The sequence below is a fragment of the Oryctolagus cuniculus genome, chromosome 4, assembly GCF_051225735.1.
Source record: "Oryctolagus cuniculus isolate XC-2025 breed Fujian yellow rabbit chromosome 4, ASM5122573v1, whole genome shotgun sequence".
NCBI lineage: Eukaryota > Metazoa > Chordata > Mammalia > Lagomorpha > Leporidae > Oryctolagus > Oryctolagus cuniculus.
Window position 1 is genome coordinate 122,104,675 of NC_142870.1, and position 16,853 is coordinate 122,121,527.

The 16,853-nt window shown below is 45.6% G+C and overlaps 1 protein-coding gene and 1 long non-coding RNA gene across 2 annotated transcripts in view; one reads left to right on the forward strand and one right to left on the reverse strand.

Moving 5' to 3' along the window:
* The window catches only part of RARRES1 (retinoic acid receptor responder 1), a 55,739-nt gene that overhangs the window by 36,491 nt on the left and 2,395 nt on the right, over positions 1-16,853 (forward strand). Inside the window, exons 2-4 of the mRNA XM_070073247.2 lie at positions 2,927-2,989; positions 5,700-5,883; positions 10,194-10,330. Of these exons, the coding sequence (XP_069929348.2) occupies positions 2,927-2,989; positions 5,700-5,883; positions 10,194-10,330 (384 nt within the window). The remainder of the gene's footprint in view (positions 1-2,926; positions 2,990-5,699; positions 5,884-10,193; positions 10,331-16,853) is intronic.
* On the reverse strand, positions 4,598-16,689 carry LOC149127095 (uncharacterized). The gene is made up of 3 exons (XR_016233237.1): positions 16,514-16,689; positions 15,018-15,155; positions 4,598-6,019 (listed from the first exon to the last, which is right to left on the reverse strand). It is a non-coding gene; the product is annotated as an uncharacterized LOC149127095 (long non-coding RNA).

The window sequence follows — 16,853 nt, forward strand, 5'->3', positions numbered from 1 at the left end:
TGCACCAGACTTTGAACCTGTCCAGCTCGGCTTCCTCCTCCTCGTCTCATGAATGCCCTTCCCCCCAATACTTCTCCCCCGCCTCAGCCTCCAGCTAAAAACCTTAGTGCACTGCTGGGGCCTGAGTAGGAGTGACGGAGGACAGACCAGGTACTCCAGCGCACAAGCCAGAGGGGAGAGGGCCCTGAGGCTGGTGCTGAGCCTTTCAGCACTCGGCGCCTGCTGGCAAGCAGAGGCACTGCCTTCTGTGAGTTCTCATTGTCGGTGGTGCCAGTGTGGCTGGGGGTGGCAGAGGCAGCAACAGTTCTGTGTTCACCCACCATGGGCAGGCAGGGACAGCACGGAGGCTGCGGGACCCTGTCCAGCCACTGTTCTTTCACTCACTGGGTATTTCAGGAGCAAACCGAACTAAAAGCAACCTTGATAGGGGTCCATGATGTCATCGTTCGCTGTCCTTGAGCTTGGGCCAGACTCTTACTTCTCTCGCAATTCTCCTCTCCCTCATGTCTGTAGACTCTCAATGATAAAAAGAGCATGCATTGAACTTTCACCTTGAACCAGGCACTGTCCTAAGCCTCTCAACTGCCTTATCCTACTCTTCACAACACCTCATTTCACAGTGTTAGGTTTAAGGAGCTCCCACGGTCTTTGGGATTAAATTCCAAGTTCATGGCTGCCTGCCCACCACCTTTCTTGCAGCTTTGCCATCCTGCAATGCCAGTCCCTACACTCCATTCCAACCCCCTTGCCTGGTTAACACCGGCTCCTCACTTAGTTCAGGCCTCATTTGCTCTATAGCTAAGATGGTGTTTGGAATGCCCACATCTCAAATTGGATGCCTGTTCAAGTCCCAGCTTGGCTTCCGATCCAGCTTCCTGCTAATGCATATCATGGGAGGCAGCAGGTGATGGCTTAAGTACTTGGGTTCCTGCCACCCACATGGATCAAGTGAATGGATTGAGTTGTAGGTGCCTGGCGCAGCCCTGGCTATTGCAGGCATTGTGGAGTGAACTGTTGCTGAGCAACATGCCAAACTAGTTGGAGGTATTGCTGTAGAACTGCCAAACTGGGTCCACCTGCCCGATGCTCAGAGAGCCGGTCACTGACATCAGGATGGTGAAAGAAGTAGCATTTATTGCGAAGCGTAGAGTAAGGGACCGGGCACCTTCTGCTTATTCCTGGACTCTCCAAGGAGTGAGGTGTGAAGGTTCTTATGGATTGGAACTGGGGCAGAGAGGTTCGTGATCAGCTCATGTCCAAGCTTCTGATTGGTCAGTGATGCTGAGCTCTTCAGGGAATTTATGGTGGCCAGGTGGGCTCCAGGTGATGTGGGGGTTACATGAAGGTGGCAGTTACATTCTGCCCAGACCTGGAATCCCCTACACAAACCACCCCAGGACAACACTGGTCATCCAGGTTCTTACCTATTAGAGAAGCAAATAACTTTTTGAGTCTGGTGATTGGCCCCTTGTAGAGCCAGCTGGATCACTCCCTCAAGTCAGAGAATTCCTTTTGATAAAGGACAGGCAAAAACATTTCAGGCTGAGTCCTGCTTTTATATTATAGGGGTTCGGTTTCCGAACCAACAGATGGAAAATCTCTGTCCCTGTGTCTGCCTTTCAAATAAAATTAAATTTTAAACATTTTTAAAAACCAACTCTTAAAGAAAGCCTTCCTAAACTTAGTACCCAGTGAACAGGCGGTGGTCAGCTATACCGAGAGCTATACCACAAGTGTCTACTTTCCTGTTTCCACCACGCCAGGCTTCTGGACAGCCCTGCTGTGAGCTCTAATCACCATCTTGGCCTGTACTTGATACAGTAGATGGTGGGCGATGAGTGGATAGACATGTGTGTTCACAGGAATTAATGCTTCAACTTGCAACAGACTGTGCTTGGGGACTGAAAATGAGCACACTGGTGTGCGCCCGGTGCAATTATGGACCTCTCCCCATGCTGACAAACTCTGCACATGAGTAACTGCCACAGACTCCTATGTGCTGTTCATCAGTTTCCTGGCACTTTCACAGAATCTAGAATAGGGATGGGTGATATCTGGCCTACTTAAAGTAAGATAACCCTGTTTGGTTACTGTGTTCCTGGGCTAACATGCAAAGGAAATGATGTTTTCAGAGTCTACTTTAATCAAAACTACATGAAATAACCTCATCTCCATAAACAGTAGAAAAGCCCCTTTCTTCTTAGAAAATACTTTGTATTAAGTGATCATTTTGCTCTCAGGAAAAAACTGATGGCAGGTAACAGTTCTTCTAAACAGTTGCAACTGCTCCAAGGACAAGCATGTACATACACTAACAATGGGCATTTGAAGTCAGATCCAAAGCTGTGAACAGCGAACCACACACTTCAAAGAAAGGTCTGAATGCCCGCCTGCCTGGGAACACAGCACGGCAGACAGCAGAACATGGGAGGGCTGCTTCCTCCCCGGGGGGAAATCATCCTGACCCGTGGCTGGGGGAATGAGGGGTGCTGACTCCCGCCTCCTGCCTGCTGCTGCCTGCCCTGGGCCTGGAGGGCTGGTCCTGACCTCAGAGGTGGGTGTGGCCGCTTCCTTAAGCCCTCTGGAGCTCAGCACGTGCAGAAATGCTGAGCAGCTGGGGGATGAGGCTTCACTCCAGGTCCCTGCACACACCGGATCTCTCTCTCATGTAGCTCTCACTTTCCAGCTTAAATCCAACCACTTCCTTTCTCAGCCTCCCACTTTGTGAACGGGTGTGGAACTCAAACAGAACCGAACAGTCGAGACCCAGATTGGAAGCCCTTTCTCCTGAAATGGCACTGACTTCACTCAGCGATAAATGCAACAGCGACTGCTTGCAAGTCCTGCTGTCCCAACAGTGTGGTGCTCAGATAGGAAGGTGTTTGTGGAGCGTACACCACCCTAAGATCCCATTTTTGTGTTTCAGGTGAACCCAGAGAAGGGCTGTAAGGTGGAGCTGGTGTTTAGCACGGAGCGCTACAACCCACAGGTAAGCACCCATCAGCAACTGGAGCAAAGGTGAGACTTCATAGTGACTGGAAAGTTTGTGTTGGGTTTTTTTGCTACTTTGTTTTCTGTTCTTGAGATTTAATGACTTAAATTTCACAGCTGTAGGCAGGGTTGCATTTAAAATAGTCCATACAGTCAGACTGCTGGGAAAGAAATTCCCAGTTCCTGGCACCTCACAGTCCTTAGCATGTGTTACTCTCAATGCCAAGGACCTGGTGTTTTCCCCCAGCCAGCTGGTGACAGGTGGGGTTAGCAGGCAGGCACAGAGGAGGTGATGCCCGGGCGACCCTGTGTGGTACCTGTGTGAGCTGCGGGTACTACCAGCCTCTCTGCAGCTCTCTCCAAGGAGGCCATGTTTTGCCAAATTTCCTCTTCCCTGTTGGCATGGGCGTGGAGAGCAGCAGCACCTGGCCGCCAAGTGTCTGTGCGGCTGCTCTTCCGAGGAGAAGGCACAAGTCCCCCACCCCAGTGCTTCCGGAAGAATGCTTGTGACCGCTCCGAAGCAAATCCTAACAGGCAACAAGATACTCTGGCTATATTACTAGTACTTTTATTTACTTGAGAGGTAGAGTTACAGAGAGAGGTCTTCCATCTGCTGGTTCACTCCCCAAATGGCTGCAATAGCTGGAACTGAGCTGATCCGAAGCCAGGAATCCGGAACCTTTTCTGGGTCTCCCACTTGGATGGTTGGGGCCCAAGCACTTGGGCCATCTTGCACTGCTTTCCCGGGCCATAAGCATAGAGCTGGATTGGAAGAGAAGCAGCCAGGACACAAATCGGCACCCATGTAGGATTCTTGTGCAGCAAGCAGAGGCTTAGCCTGCTGTGCCACAGCGCTAGCCCCTGGCTTTATTGTTATTAACCTAAGAATTAAAATTCTCTTAAAGCATGAGGAATATGCCTTTGATTTCTAGTGTAGCAAACCACAAGTGTTAGATGAAAGCTAATGGAGAAACCGCTGGATCCTTGTGAACCTCGATGTTTCTCTGGCCTTGATCCTGCAGGCACATGGGGCACGGCTGGCTAATTGGCAGGGTCCCTTGCAGAAGGAGGGCACTTTGATCTTCAGGCAACTGCTGTGATTCTGTGGGGGTGTCTGAGGGGAAGAGAAAGGAAAAGGAAACAAAAGGGGCCACTACTTGGTTCTTTTTCTCATCCCTAGAAAGGGTTTCCACATCTAAGGAGACCATGTAGGAGCGTGCCCTCTGCCTTTGATATGCCCCTTCCGCCCAGGATGAACCCACGACTAGCATCGGAATGTGCCACCGAAAGGCCCCTCCCTCAAACCCTGCACTCACGGCAGGAAAAGATGTCCCCTGGGCAGCCTATTTCAGTCTTTGCAGTTTTTTCCCTTTAGAAATTGGTTTATTAAGCAGATTCAATTTTGATTATAATTTCCTAACAGGGTTTACCTTTCTTTTTTTTTTTAATAAAGATTTGAGAGGTAGTTACAGACAGGGGTGAGACAGAAAGGTCTTTCATCCATTGGTTCACTTCCCAAATGTCTGCAACAGCTGAAACTGAGCCAATCCAAAGTCAGGAACCAGGAATCTCTTCCCCTTAGGTCATCCTCTGCTGCTTCATCTTATTTTTGGTGGTGGTTTTATCTGGGACTCCACCCAGTTGCAACAGTTGCCTAAAGTGCAAAGGTTATTGCCTCAACTGCTCAACCAACCTCATTATAACAGGAGTTCCTGAGAGGCCCCTAGATGGGTTAGGGTAGGCCTTGACTAGTGGCCCATGAGCTTTCTCCCCTGAAATAGGAATGCAAACAGCCCTCAGGTGTAGAACACCTCATTTGGATGACCTGTGCCTCCATTCCCTCCAGGTTAGATTTCAGTAGAGGAGTTGGTTCAGAGAGGCAGGGCTTGGTGAGCTCTAGTCTCAGGCTACCACTGAGAAGCTGTGAGACAGACAGCAGATTCCTTTGTAAACTTCAGTATCTTAATCTTTGAAAATCCGAATGAGAATTGTTTCATAAGGCAGCATGAAGATGGTGTTATTTTTGTTAAGAGCCAGCATCATCTTCTAGTTCCAGGAAGTAACCTTGAGGATCACCTGAGCATTACGTTGGCTCACAATAGAGTAAAATACCCCCTGTGCTAGAGGTTCGAGACAAGCAGAGTCAGTGATATTAAACTTGGAATGGGCCCAGCATTATTTTGTAAGAGCACAAACAGAAGGCAAGAGTTGAAATGATAGCAAAGGGTAAGGCACTATTGTATTCAACTCTGAGCCCAAAAATCATATATAATATGCATATATATTTAAATTTTAAAGATTTATTTACTTGAAAGACAGAGTTAGAAAGGTCTTCCATTCAGTGGTTCACTCCCCAGATGGCCGGAGCTGGAGCAATCCAAAGCCAGGAACTTGTCTCCCTTGTGGGTGCAGGAGCCCAAACACTTGGGCCATCTACTGCTTTCCCAGGCCATCAGCAGGGAGCTGGATCAGAAGTGGAACAGCTGGGACTCAAACCAGCACCCATATGGGATGCCCTAGATGCTTAATCTATGCCACAGTGCCAGCCCCAATAATCACTTTCTGTAAAGCAAAAATATCCGGGGAAGCCAGAGCATACCTGCCATGATCATGACTCTTCTCAATCTTGTGCGTGTGTGTGTGCACACGCACTGGGGTGGGTCGGGGTGGAAAGGAAGCACACTGTTTAATTCAAAATTTTATTTCAGAAGGGGGAGGAACATTTGGGGAAATGTTCTGCTCAAGTGTTTTTCAAGAATCAGAAACCCAGACCGGCCATTAATGTAACCTGCACTCGGCTCACTGAGAAAAAGAAAAGACAACAAGAGGATTACCTGCTTTACAAGCAAATGAAGCAACTTAAAAATCCCTTGGATGTGGTCAGCATACCTGGTATGGATCAGTATCCAGCATTTCTATACTCAGAAATGTGTGTGAACGTTCAGTCTTAAAGAGAATAGTCATCTGAATTTTTCTCTCCAAAGTGGAACTCTAAGTCAACCGCAGATTGTGGCATGCTTGCCTCATGCTGTGAACAGAACCCAGAGATCATTTCCTGTTCTTGATTTTGAGAACAGTCACTCCACCTTTCCCATCCCTGAATGACAGGCATGGCAAGCACTGAGCCTGTACCTAAGAGGGAAGAGGTGTTCGCAGCAGGACACACACACGGGGGGCAGTTTGTGAGGTCTGAGTCTAACCCAAAGTGATATTTCCAGAAATTTTGGGTGGTGTCTTTGGAAAGTTCAGCTAAGGAGCCCTCCCAGTCTCATGGCCCAGGCCCCTGCTGGGCGGCTGCCATGGAGCCCTGTTTACTCATTTCAAGCCAGTGGCTAATGGGCAGTGGTTCAGTCTCTGCTGAGTGAGCTGTGCCCTCTAAAGTGACTCAGCTGAAGTGAAGCAGAGCTCATTTGCTCTGGCACTCGGCAGTAGAGGGGGCCAGCAGCTGAAAGGCAGCACTTACTGGCAAATCTAATTTCCCAAACCACAGAAGCTATCTTGGGACTTGCACTTGGGTACTAAGCTTGACATCTGACCGCTACAGCTCTCCAGCCCACTCACTCACAGCGCACTCAGATTCGCCCAGGTACCTAACCTGCGTCGCGCGAAAACATGCGGCCTCCCTTCCTGAGCCCTCCAGCTTGCATCGGTTTACCGAGACTTGGCAAACCGGGAGGGGATACTGCTCAGCACGTTTCTCCCCGGGTCTCACATAATCAGTCTGACAGCTCATAGCAAATTCTGTGCCCACAAATCGTGAGGAGCAATTCCAAAGATTTTGGGCCTTTTGTTTGTAAGGCAGAGTTTCAGAGAGAAGAGGCAGAGATCTTCCTCCTATTCTCCCATGTGAGGCAAGGGCCCATCTTGCACTGCCTTCCCAGGCACATTAGCAGGGAGCTGGATCGGAAGTGGTGTAGCTGGGTCTTGAAATGCTGGCATCACAGGCAGAGGCTTAACCTCTGAGAGATAAATGAGCTGATGTAATACTCAGATGCCTATGGTTTTAAGTTGGGTAAATAGGGTTTATTTTCCTCAAAACATACATTTTAGAAATTCTATAGGGCATTTTCTTTGAATACACAGGATCACTAAACTTTGGACACTTTTGAATAGCACAGGTTAATTGGATCATGTTCCATTATTAAGCCCTATATACTTGCCATAAGGGTCATTCTGTACCAATCTAAATATGGCTATTATGAAATATAAAATATTAAGAGGTTATCTTTGATAACAATTTACAAATTCTGCTATCACTAAGTTTAGCAGACATTTAATAGTGCTATTTATATCTATGTGAAATTATTTAAAACCCAAAAGGTTTAGTTTTAGATAGTGAATCAAAATAATGGGAATATTCCTGGAATAGCCAGTTCAAATCCCAGCAGATTCTATGCAGCACCTAATCAATCCAAGGCATTAGATTGCTGTGTAACTGGTGAGAATATCTAATCCATTTAAGAATTTCCTCCACCTTGTTTTTCCCCTAGAAAAGTAGTTGTCTTTTTACACATAAAATTTTTCTTGTAATGACTTCATTAAACTACTTCTAGATGACCCCAAGCATACTACACTCATAGGAAAAAACCAAGGAGCTGTATGTGATCAGCTGAAATCCCAAGTGGTCCTACTGCACTGCTGCTAGCATTCACCCTTTCAAAAGGATTCAGTCGAATGCATCTACCTTATAGGGTAATGGGTCTTGATCTCCTACATCTAAACTCATTGTGGCACTATAAAACAACATACATGACAACGGAGACAAAGAGGGTAGGAAACTCCTTAACAGTAAAACAAGGGGGAAATGTTCATATCAATATGTTGAATTCAGAGTCACGTGTTAATTTTCAGAAACTCCTATGTTCAGCTGCTCATATAAAAGAACAACCCATTCATTCATAAAATGCTCATCTTTTGGTCGGAAGGTAGACGTCTGAAATGCTTTCTGCAATCACATCCCTGTTGATTATTTAACAAAGGCTGGCAGAAAAATGACATTACCAGGTTCAAGAAATTACAAGGAAAAGACAATGAAGAATATTCAAATGTTGAACTGTAAGTTTGAAGAGAAAACATTTTGGGATCAAAAAAACTTAGATGAACCATGTAACAGTGAATGGTGGCAACACAGGAAAAGAAATCTCTTGACTTTACTCTCAACAGGTTTTTTCCTTATAAAACACTACCTCCAAGTGCCAGGCTCTCGATGGTACTCACTATTCATTTCTGCTTTCCCAGCTGTACTGAAGCTTTCCATTTCTTCAAAGCCCAGAGCACCTGTCCTGACCTCATGCACTTTCAGGTCAATCTGGCTTTCTGCTTCACTGCCCCAGCTTCTGCAACTCCTTCCCACCTCTCTCTCCCTCAACTCTCCTTTATCCTCAGACTCCCAGTTTCTTTGGCTTATTCAGCAGCCTTCTTACTCTGAAACTGCCGGCCTGCCGGCCAGTTTCTTGTCTTGCTCCACAAAGACAGTCAAGCTCTGTGGACCAAATGCTTCATGGAATCGGCACCCTATATCTTTCCTTATTCTGTCCATTCTTCAAAAGTAGACTCTCTATACTCTGCTTCCTCTTCAGCGGCCTCCTATCTGGTTTCTATGCTGTGCACAGAACTGAGAGTGCTATATCTTGGGTCATCGGGGACCCACCTGATGGTCTTTTTTGCTCCTACTGTTCTCGATTTTTCTGTTGTATCTGGCATCATCTACTCCCCTGCTTTCTCGACACTGTATTTAATACACAAACCCAAAGTTGTTTTTACTCAAAAGATTTCCACATTCTGGCTACATTTAGGTCTAATAGTATTACTGTTCTAGAATCTGGCTGGAAACTTTGGTCATTATCAACTCACTTCCTGACAGTTAATAATGTGTTATTTCCTGTTACACCTGTCTCCACAAAGTATCTTGAACCCATCCTGTCTTCTCCAAACCCACCATCATCATCCTTTGTGCTTGTGGTATTTCTCCCTAGGACTACTGCAAGTAGCCTGCTATCTAGGCTGTTGAATTTCCATCTCTTCCTCCTCCTGTGCATACCTCACGGCAGCTCAAGTCATCTTCCCACACTGCTTGCTGATCAAAATCTGTACTCACGCTGGGACTGCATGCAAGGCCATTCTTAGTCTGGTGTCCATATAGCTGCTATTCTGTCGAGACCAGACACTGAGCCTGAACCTGCCAGGTGCCTTCCTACCTTTGTGTGCTTGCTCCCTCACTGCCCCTCCCTACATCACAGGAATCCAACACCCAGCAAAAATCTCACTTCTGTGGCACGTCCCTGAGATCTCCCTCGGCTGTTGTTCCTGAGCTCTGAGAGCCCCTCTCCTACACTGCCATGTCGGGCAGAGGTGGGAGACTCAGGGACCCACCTTTGTGTCCTTCATAGCATCCAAGCAATCAGCAAAGGCTGCCTGAACTGCTCACCATTATCTACCGAGTTAGGTTCCACAGAACAGAATCTATGCTGAAAAGGGTTTCACCAGGAATGATTTGTTTCCTGATAAGCTTGTTAGTATTCCTTATGCTGTGCTGTTATTGGGCCTTAATACAGACCGTGCACCCCTTCGCCAAACTGTATAAAATGACGGCCCAAGAATAGTCATCTTATAAATTAAAAGCCACAAAATGTAATTTATTAATCATTGTCTTCTACCTTTAGTAATGTCTGAAATCAACTAGGTTTTTAAAAACATTTGCCAGATTAAAGATTTCAGGTCCAAAAACAATGTCATAAGAACTCACCTGATTTATGTGTTCAAAAAGAATGTGGCAGAGGTGCTAACACACTGATTAGCTTCAAAGCCAGTGATGAGAAAGAGGCATTTGGCAGATGAGGAAACAAAGATCATGGCAGTGACTATAGGCCAAAATCAGAAGGTACCATGGAAAAGGTTAGACAGACTTCAACCTACTTAGACCTGCTTCCCAACTAATGACACTTAACTGTGAGTTATCATTAGAGCTCTTCCTTTGTGTGCACACACAGCAATTAGCCATTACATGGTTTCATAACAGATGTATCAATCTCCACACTAATATACAAACAGTCACGAACAAAATGTCTGTCTGGTTCAAGGTCTTATTTTGAGAGAGATGACTGATTTGACTAAGTTTAAACTGTATTTCATTACTGAAACTTCTGACATTTTGTCCCTTGAAGATGCCTTAATACAAATGAACTTTTTTCTCTCCCTCTCAGACAGTCATGGACATATTGATCCTTCACTGAGACCCATGTGGGACCTGGCTTTTCTTGGCAGCTCATATGTGATGTGGGAAAAGACAACTCAGTTCTCGCGCTACAACCTGGCACAGCTCAGCAGTGTGAAGCAGTGGGTAAGAAAACTGAAAATTAGCTAGGGCCACAAGTGTTAGAAGCAATGCAGTGTTCTTCGGCTGAATTAATGTGGATTTCTAATGTTACAGCAAGAGTTTTAATTGTATTTCATTCAACAAAAATTTGGGTGCCTGCCAGGACCCAGGTATTGTTTTAGGAACTTAGGATGCAACAATGAATGAAAAACACAATGTTGCTGACTTCATTAACTCTAGTGAGAGGTAAGACAGTGAACTAATGCACAAATGAATATGCATCAAATGGTGTTAAGTGCCTTGGAGAAAAACAGAGGGAAAAGGGAATGCAGGTATTAACAGAATTACTACTGCTATAGTCTACAGTAAGGCCACTTTGAAAGAAGTAACAATGCATGGTGGCTGAAAGGAAGTGGTAGCAGGCCATGTTCCCATGAGGGAAGAGAAGTTCAGGCAGTGGGAACCCGTTCATGTGAGGCTTTGTCTTTTACCCAGTAGAAAGGTTTTAGCAAAGGAATGACATGATCTGACTTAGAACAGTATCATCCTGGCTGCTATGTATAAAAACCACACCAAAGCAAAACGAGGGAGCTGGCAGGAAACCAGTGAAATATTACTAGTAATCTAGGTGAGGCCTAGGGATGGCAGCAAGGGAGGTGATGAGACGTGCTTGGATTTGGGTAGACAGTGTTACCCAGGGATTAGATATGGATATTAGAGAGTTAACTGCTGACTGGGGAAGACTATAGGAGGAAGAGATTTGACAAAAAGTTACCTTCATTTGAGACATGCTAAATTCTCTGACAAAGTAGAGAATCTGATGTTCAGGGAAAGGTTTGGCCTGGTCATTAAAGCTACAAGACATTAAAGCTACAAGATTAGGATTGGGTGAGCCCACAAGTAATGAGTGAGTGTAGACAAAGACAAGGGCTTTATAAGGACTGACTCCTAGAATACTTCTAACTACAGATGTTGGAGGTAAGGGTAACAAAGCGTTTCAAGGATGGAAGATTGGCTGCCAGTACCAAATAATGCTAGAAAGTCAAGCAAGATGGAGCCAGAGAACGGACTTATTTGGTTTAGCAACTGGAAGTCAATAGAAACCAAAGCCTGCCTGGTGTAGGTTTAAGGAGATGATGGGAGGAGAGGAAGGGGATGTTCACTTCTTTCAGGAAGCTTAGCTATATTGGAGAGCAAAAGAAAGGAAAGGGACTATGATTGGAGGATGGGTGGGCAGAAGTTGAAAGAAGGGCTTTTTATGTTGTATTTTTATGTTGATGAGAAAAATCCAATAGAGAGGAGCAAGGTAGGAATTGCAGGAAAGAAAAATTGTTTATATTTTTGAGTAGGCAAGAGAACTGATCAATTGTGATGCTCTTAGGTACATGGAGGGTTGACTGAGGGAAAGCAGGAAACAGCAGCCCGATCTGCTGGTAGGAGGGCAGATGTCAAAGACTTGCGGAAGTTCTGACTGTTCCCATCTTCTCCATAAAGGAGGCCACGTTATCAGCCGAGAGTGAGGAGAGAAGTAGTGCTGGCAGCATGGCAGGAAGAACTCTGCAGCCCTGAAGGGCCCATGAAGGTTTATGGGCATGAATTCAGAGGATGGCTCTCCCTGCTGTATGGGTGTGGAAGCCCAGTAGGTGAAGAGTTGGATTTAGCCACGGCTGAGGTTTTGTTGGGCAGTGTGATGTAGGGAAAGAGGGGGCATTCAATCAGAGAGGCAAGCACAACCAACCAATCTTTAAAATTCACTTCCTTCATGGATTCACCCATACACAGATGGATCATCAGTGAATCTGAGGACAGGGATTTGTCAGCATTTTAATGCCACTAATAGTTTGGTGTACCTTCCCAAAGCCACTTGTAAAACAGATATCAACTAGAAACTCATGTTTTTCTTATCAAAATGAACATCTATCTTTCTGTTCACCAGAGTATTCTTTGATTGTTGCATGCAGGACACAGCACCACTTCTGCTAGATAGAGACACTTTTAACTCTTTCCTACCAACATGAACATGTCAACAACAGACTTTTAACCATAACTAAGAACTCAGAGGGGAAAGTTTGTTTAAAGTGTAGAGAATGGGGTCAAAATAATTGAGAATGTGAGAAGGAAACTCAATGGGAACAGAGCAATACACTGAGATACCAGAGAAAAAGCATTAGGATTGCACTGATGTGTTTCCATGGCACATTCCCAAACTCCCCTCCAGGCACAGCAGGACATAAAAACAGCATCACGTTTCCCTCCTGGGCCAGTCACTAGTGGGAAAGTGGGAGCCTACGAGTTTTAGATTTTTTAAACCCTGTGGAGGATCAAGGTGGCATGTACCAATGCCATCTCACTAGTCCAAGTGATCAATTTCAGTTCACAATTGATCATATTGATAAGTCTAAGAGTCAAAGGGATCACACAAACAAGGCTAGTGTCTGCTAATACTAACTGATAGAATTAAAAAGGAGAGAATGATCCAACAAGGGAAGCGAGATACACAGCAGACTCATAGAAGGGCAGATGTCCTAAATAGCACTCTGGCCTCAGAATCAGCCCTTATGGCATGCAGATCTGGCTAAAAAGCCCATGAGAGTATTTCAGGCATGGAAAGCCAAGACACTGGCAAAACAAACAAACAAAGACCTAAATGAAAGATCTCTGCAAGTGAGATCCCAGTGGAAAGAATGGGCCATCAAAGAAGGAGGTACCTTTCTCTGAAGGGAGGAGAGAACTTCCACTTTGACAATGACCTTGTCTAAATAAGATCAGAGTTGGCGAACTCAAAAGGCTTCCATAGCCTTGGCAACTCATGACAAGAGCCTCGAGTGATTACTGACACCATAAACAAGAGTGTCAATTTGTTAAGTCAACACCAGGAGTCACTGTGCACTTACTCTTCATGTAGGATCTCTGTCCTTAATGTGTTGTACATTGAGATTCAATGCTATAACTAGTACTCAAACAGTATTTTTCACTTTATGTTTCTGTGTGGGTGCAAAGTGTTGAAATCTTTATATACAGAAGATCAATTTAGTACATATTAAGAGAATTGAAAATGAATCTTGATGTGAATGGAATGAGAGAGGGAGCAGGAGATGGGAGGGAAGTTATGGGGCGGGGGAGAAGCCATTGTAATCCATAAGCTGTACTTTGGAAATTTATATCCATTAAACAAAAATTAAAAAAAAAGAAAAAAACCCTGTGGAGAGTGGATTCAGATAAATAACAATTATTCAACTGACTTGCTGGGTCACCCACACAAACTACTTCATCCCTTATTAGATGGGGGCCAACAAACTGACTGAAGCCCTCAAAACTTGATGTGCATTTCAAATGAGGGTTCTCTTAATGAGAAGTGTAGTATATCTATATCCACATAGATTTTCAAATTCTGCTAGTCCTATAGCTCCTAACCATTCGTAAGATATTTTAGAAAAAGAAGCAACACAGTCTATTGAGCTAGTGAGTTTTTACAGTCACTAAGAACTGTGGGTCTGGTACAGCAGGGCCGTAGTGCTGCTAAAGCCCAGGGAACAGAGGCAGGAAGTGACCGGAGGTGCTCTGTGGCCCAAGGAGCACCAAAAAGTACAAAGATTGGCAAGTTTTTCCAAAAGCTTTCTGGGTAGGCATTGTCTTTACACTCAGGGTTACACCCCCTTTGATGCACTGTGTAAAGAAGTGCAGGCCTGTATACTCACCGCCAAATGAACAAGGCCTTAGAAAAGAGTGGGCAGGCCGGCGCTGCGGCTCACTAGGCTAATCCTCCGCCTAGCGGCGCCGGCACACCGGGTTCTAGTCCCGGTCGGGGCGCCGGATTCTGTCCTGGTTGCCCCTCTTCCAGGCCAGCCCTCTGCTGTGGCCAGGGAGTGCAGTGGAGGATGGCCCAGGTGCTTGGGCCCTGCACCCCATGGGAGACCAGGAAAAGCACCTGGCTCCTGGCTCCTGCCATCGGATCAGCACGGTGCGCCGGCCGCAGCGCGCCGGCCGCGGCGGCCATTGGAGGGTGAACCAACGGCAAAGGAAGACCTTTCTCTCTGTCTCTCTCTCTCACTGTCCACTCTGCCTGTCAAAAAAAAAAAAAAAAAAAGAGTGGGCAAAGAATGCGACCCATCTCGCCTGCACATTGATCTCTTTAGGGCTGCAGAACAGATGCCATTCCTGACACCATGAGGACTATGCCAGTGACAAGAGAGATGCCAGGTGGGGGGAAAATAGATAAGGACTTCCTCTCCACATCTGGCCCTGAATATGATATAGAAAGAGAACTGTTCCAGCACTTCTCGGTCCAAACCAGATTTTTAAGCACCCAAACCGTCTAACCAGCACTCCATTATTAATCATTAGCTCAAGCCTTTACCCAAACTAGAGGTTTCCATTAGCCAGAGGAACATTACAGAAACCATTTATGCTATCTATTCTGATAAGAAATCTACCTTTGATACAGCTAATATTAATAATTTAAGCCTACTTACTCTCTACTAAAACCACATTGGTCCTGCTAAGTATAATCTTTTCGGGGGGAGCTTGGGGGCTCTGGGGAAAATAGGGTACAGTAGGACCCAAGTAAGTAGAGGGGAACAAACAAAACACTCATAGTCTGTCTCCAGGAAGACTGAGGTGCTGAGTTACCAGAGAATGTTAGTGAATCATCAAAGATCTGGCATTTGTGATGGTTTGAATACAAGCCAAAGAGCTTATTTATGAATAATACCAAAAATAATGGCCTCCTGGCAGAGCCTGCCTTGGAATCCTTCACAGGCTGGGATGTGCAGCATCCTGTTCCTCAGTGCTGCAGCAAGCATGCTTTTTGGTTTGGCTGAAGGCTGCTCCCTCTTTGGAGGAGGAAACACTATAAAACAAAAATGTAAGGGTGTGTTTCAGTAACTTTATTGAGGAAGGTCTTAATAAAGTGGTACTAGCTTTTCCAATCATAATTCCAATTTTTATATTAAACAGGTAATACCTGACAGAACAATTTGTCAAATGGAACTGGAGTCCTACCATCTGTTTCAAGCCCTCATTTTTGCCCCAAATCTAGGGAATTATGAAATGCTGCTTTCAGAAACACAGTGAGGGGTGGGCATTGTGGCACAGTGGATTAAGCCACTGCTTGGGACGCCTGCATCGTGTATTATGCCTGGTTCAGGCAGATGAGAACAACACACTTCTGGTCCAACTTCCTGCTAATGCACCCAGATCATGGCCCAAGTGCTTGGGTCTCTGCCACCCATGTTGGAGTTCCTGGCTCATGATTTGAGTCTGGGCCAGCCCTGGCTGTTGTGGGCTCTTGGGAAGTGAACCAGCAGGTGAAGACCTCCCTATGCCATTCTGCCTTTCAAATAAATAAAGAATAAGAAGGTATTTTCCTGTGATCACTTTGCTTATAAGTAAAATCAAAATTTTAATTATAAAAATACATGGTAGTCATGCCTGAGAAATAAATAACATGGGCAGCGCAGGAGCCTGAGACAATCATACAACACCACAGCCAGCTAGTGTGGGACACCTTGGGATCAATAACCCTCACTTGGGGTCAAGATGATCACCAATGAGGTCAAACAAAACTAAACACCCCCCCGCCCCGCAACCACTAATGCAGTTGTTCCCTGGTATCCAAGGAGGACTGGTTCTAGGACCCCTGCGAATACCAAAATCCAAGGATGCTCAAGTCCCTAATATGAAGTGGCCCAGGTTTGCATACTATTTATGCATGTCCTCTGGTATACTTTAAATCACCTCTTCTAGGTTACTTAAAATACCTAATATAATGTAAGTGCTCTGGGAGCAGTTCTATCGTTTAGGTCATAAGAAGTCTGTACTTGTTCAGTACAGAGGCAGGGCTGTTTCCAAATACAGTTGCTCCAAGGTTGGCTGAATCTATGGATGCAGAACCCACGGATCCAGAAGGCCAACTGTAATTGGAATTTCTGAAACTATCATTTTACAAAAAAGACACGGAGTTTTCTTCCATGAAGTCTCCCGACTTTGTGGCTTGTGCCTCAGGCACTGGCTTTGAATGTTCATGGGTATCTTGCCAGGCAGGTGAGAAACCTATGCAATAAGCAAAGATGCTGCCACACACGAAGCTATCAGTTTCTGATTTATCCAGGCTCTCTCCTGTATCTTCCCTCTCCCATCCACTTCTCACCTACTGGAAATTTCATGGCTTGTCAAATTCCCCACAGACAAAGGGAAATCAAAACTTACCATCAAATCCTTTGTTTTAGCTTTGTCACATTCTTTACTGGTCTCAATAGAAACCTGGTATGGAGCTGGCACTGTGGCAGAGTGGGTGAGGCTGCCGCCCACGACGCTGGCATCCCATGTACATGACGGTTCATGTCCTGGCTGCTCCACTTCCAATCCAGCTCCCTACTAATGGCCTGGGAAAAGCAGAAGATGGCCTCAGTGCTTGGGCCCGACATCAGAGACCAGGATGTAGTTCCAGGCTTCCATCTGGCCCAGTCCCTGGTAGCCATCTAGAGTGTGAACCAGTAGATGGAGGATTTGTCTATCCCTCTCTGTGTAACTGACTTTCAAGTAAATA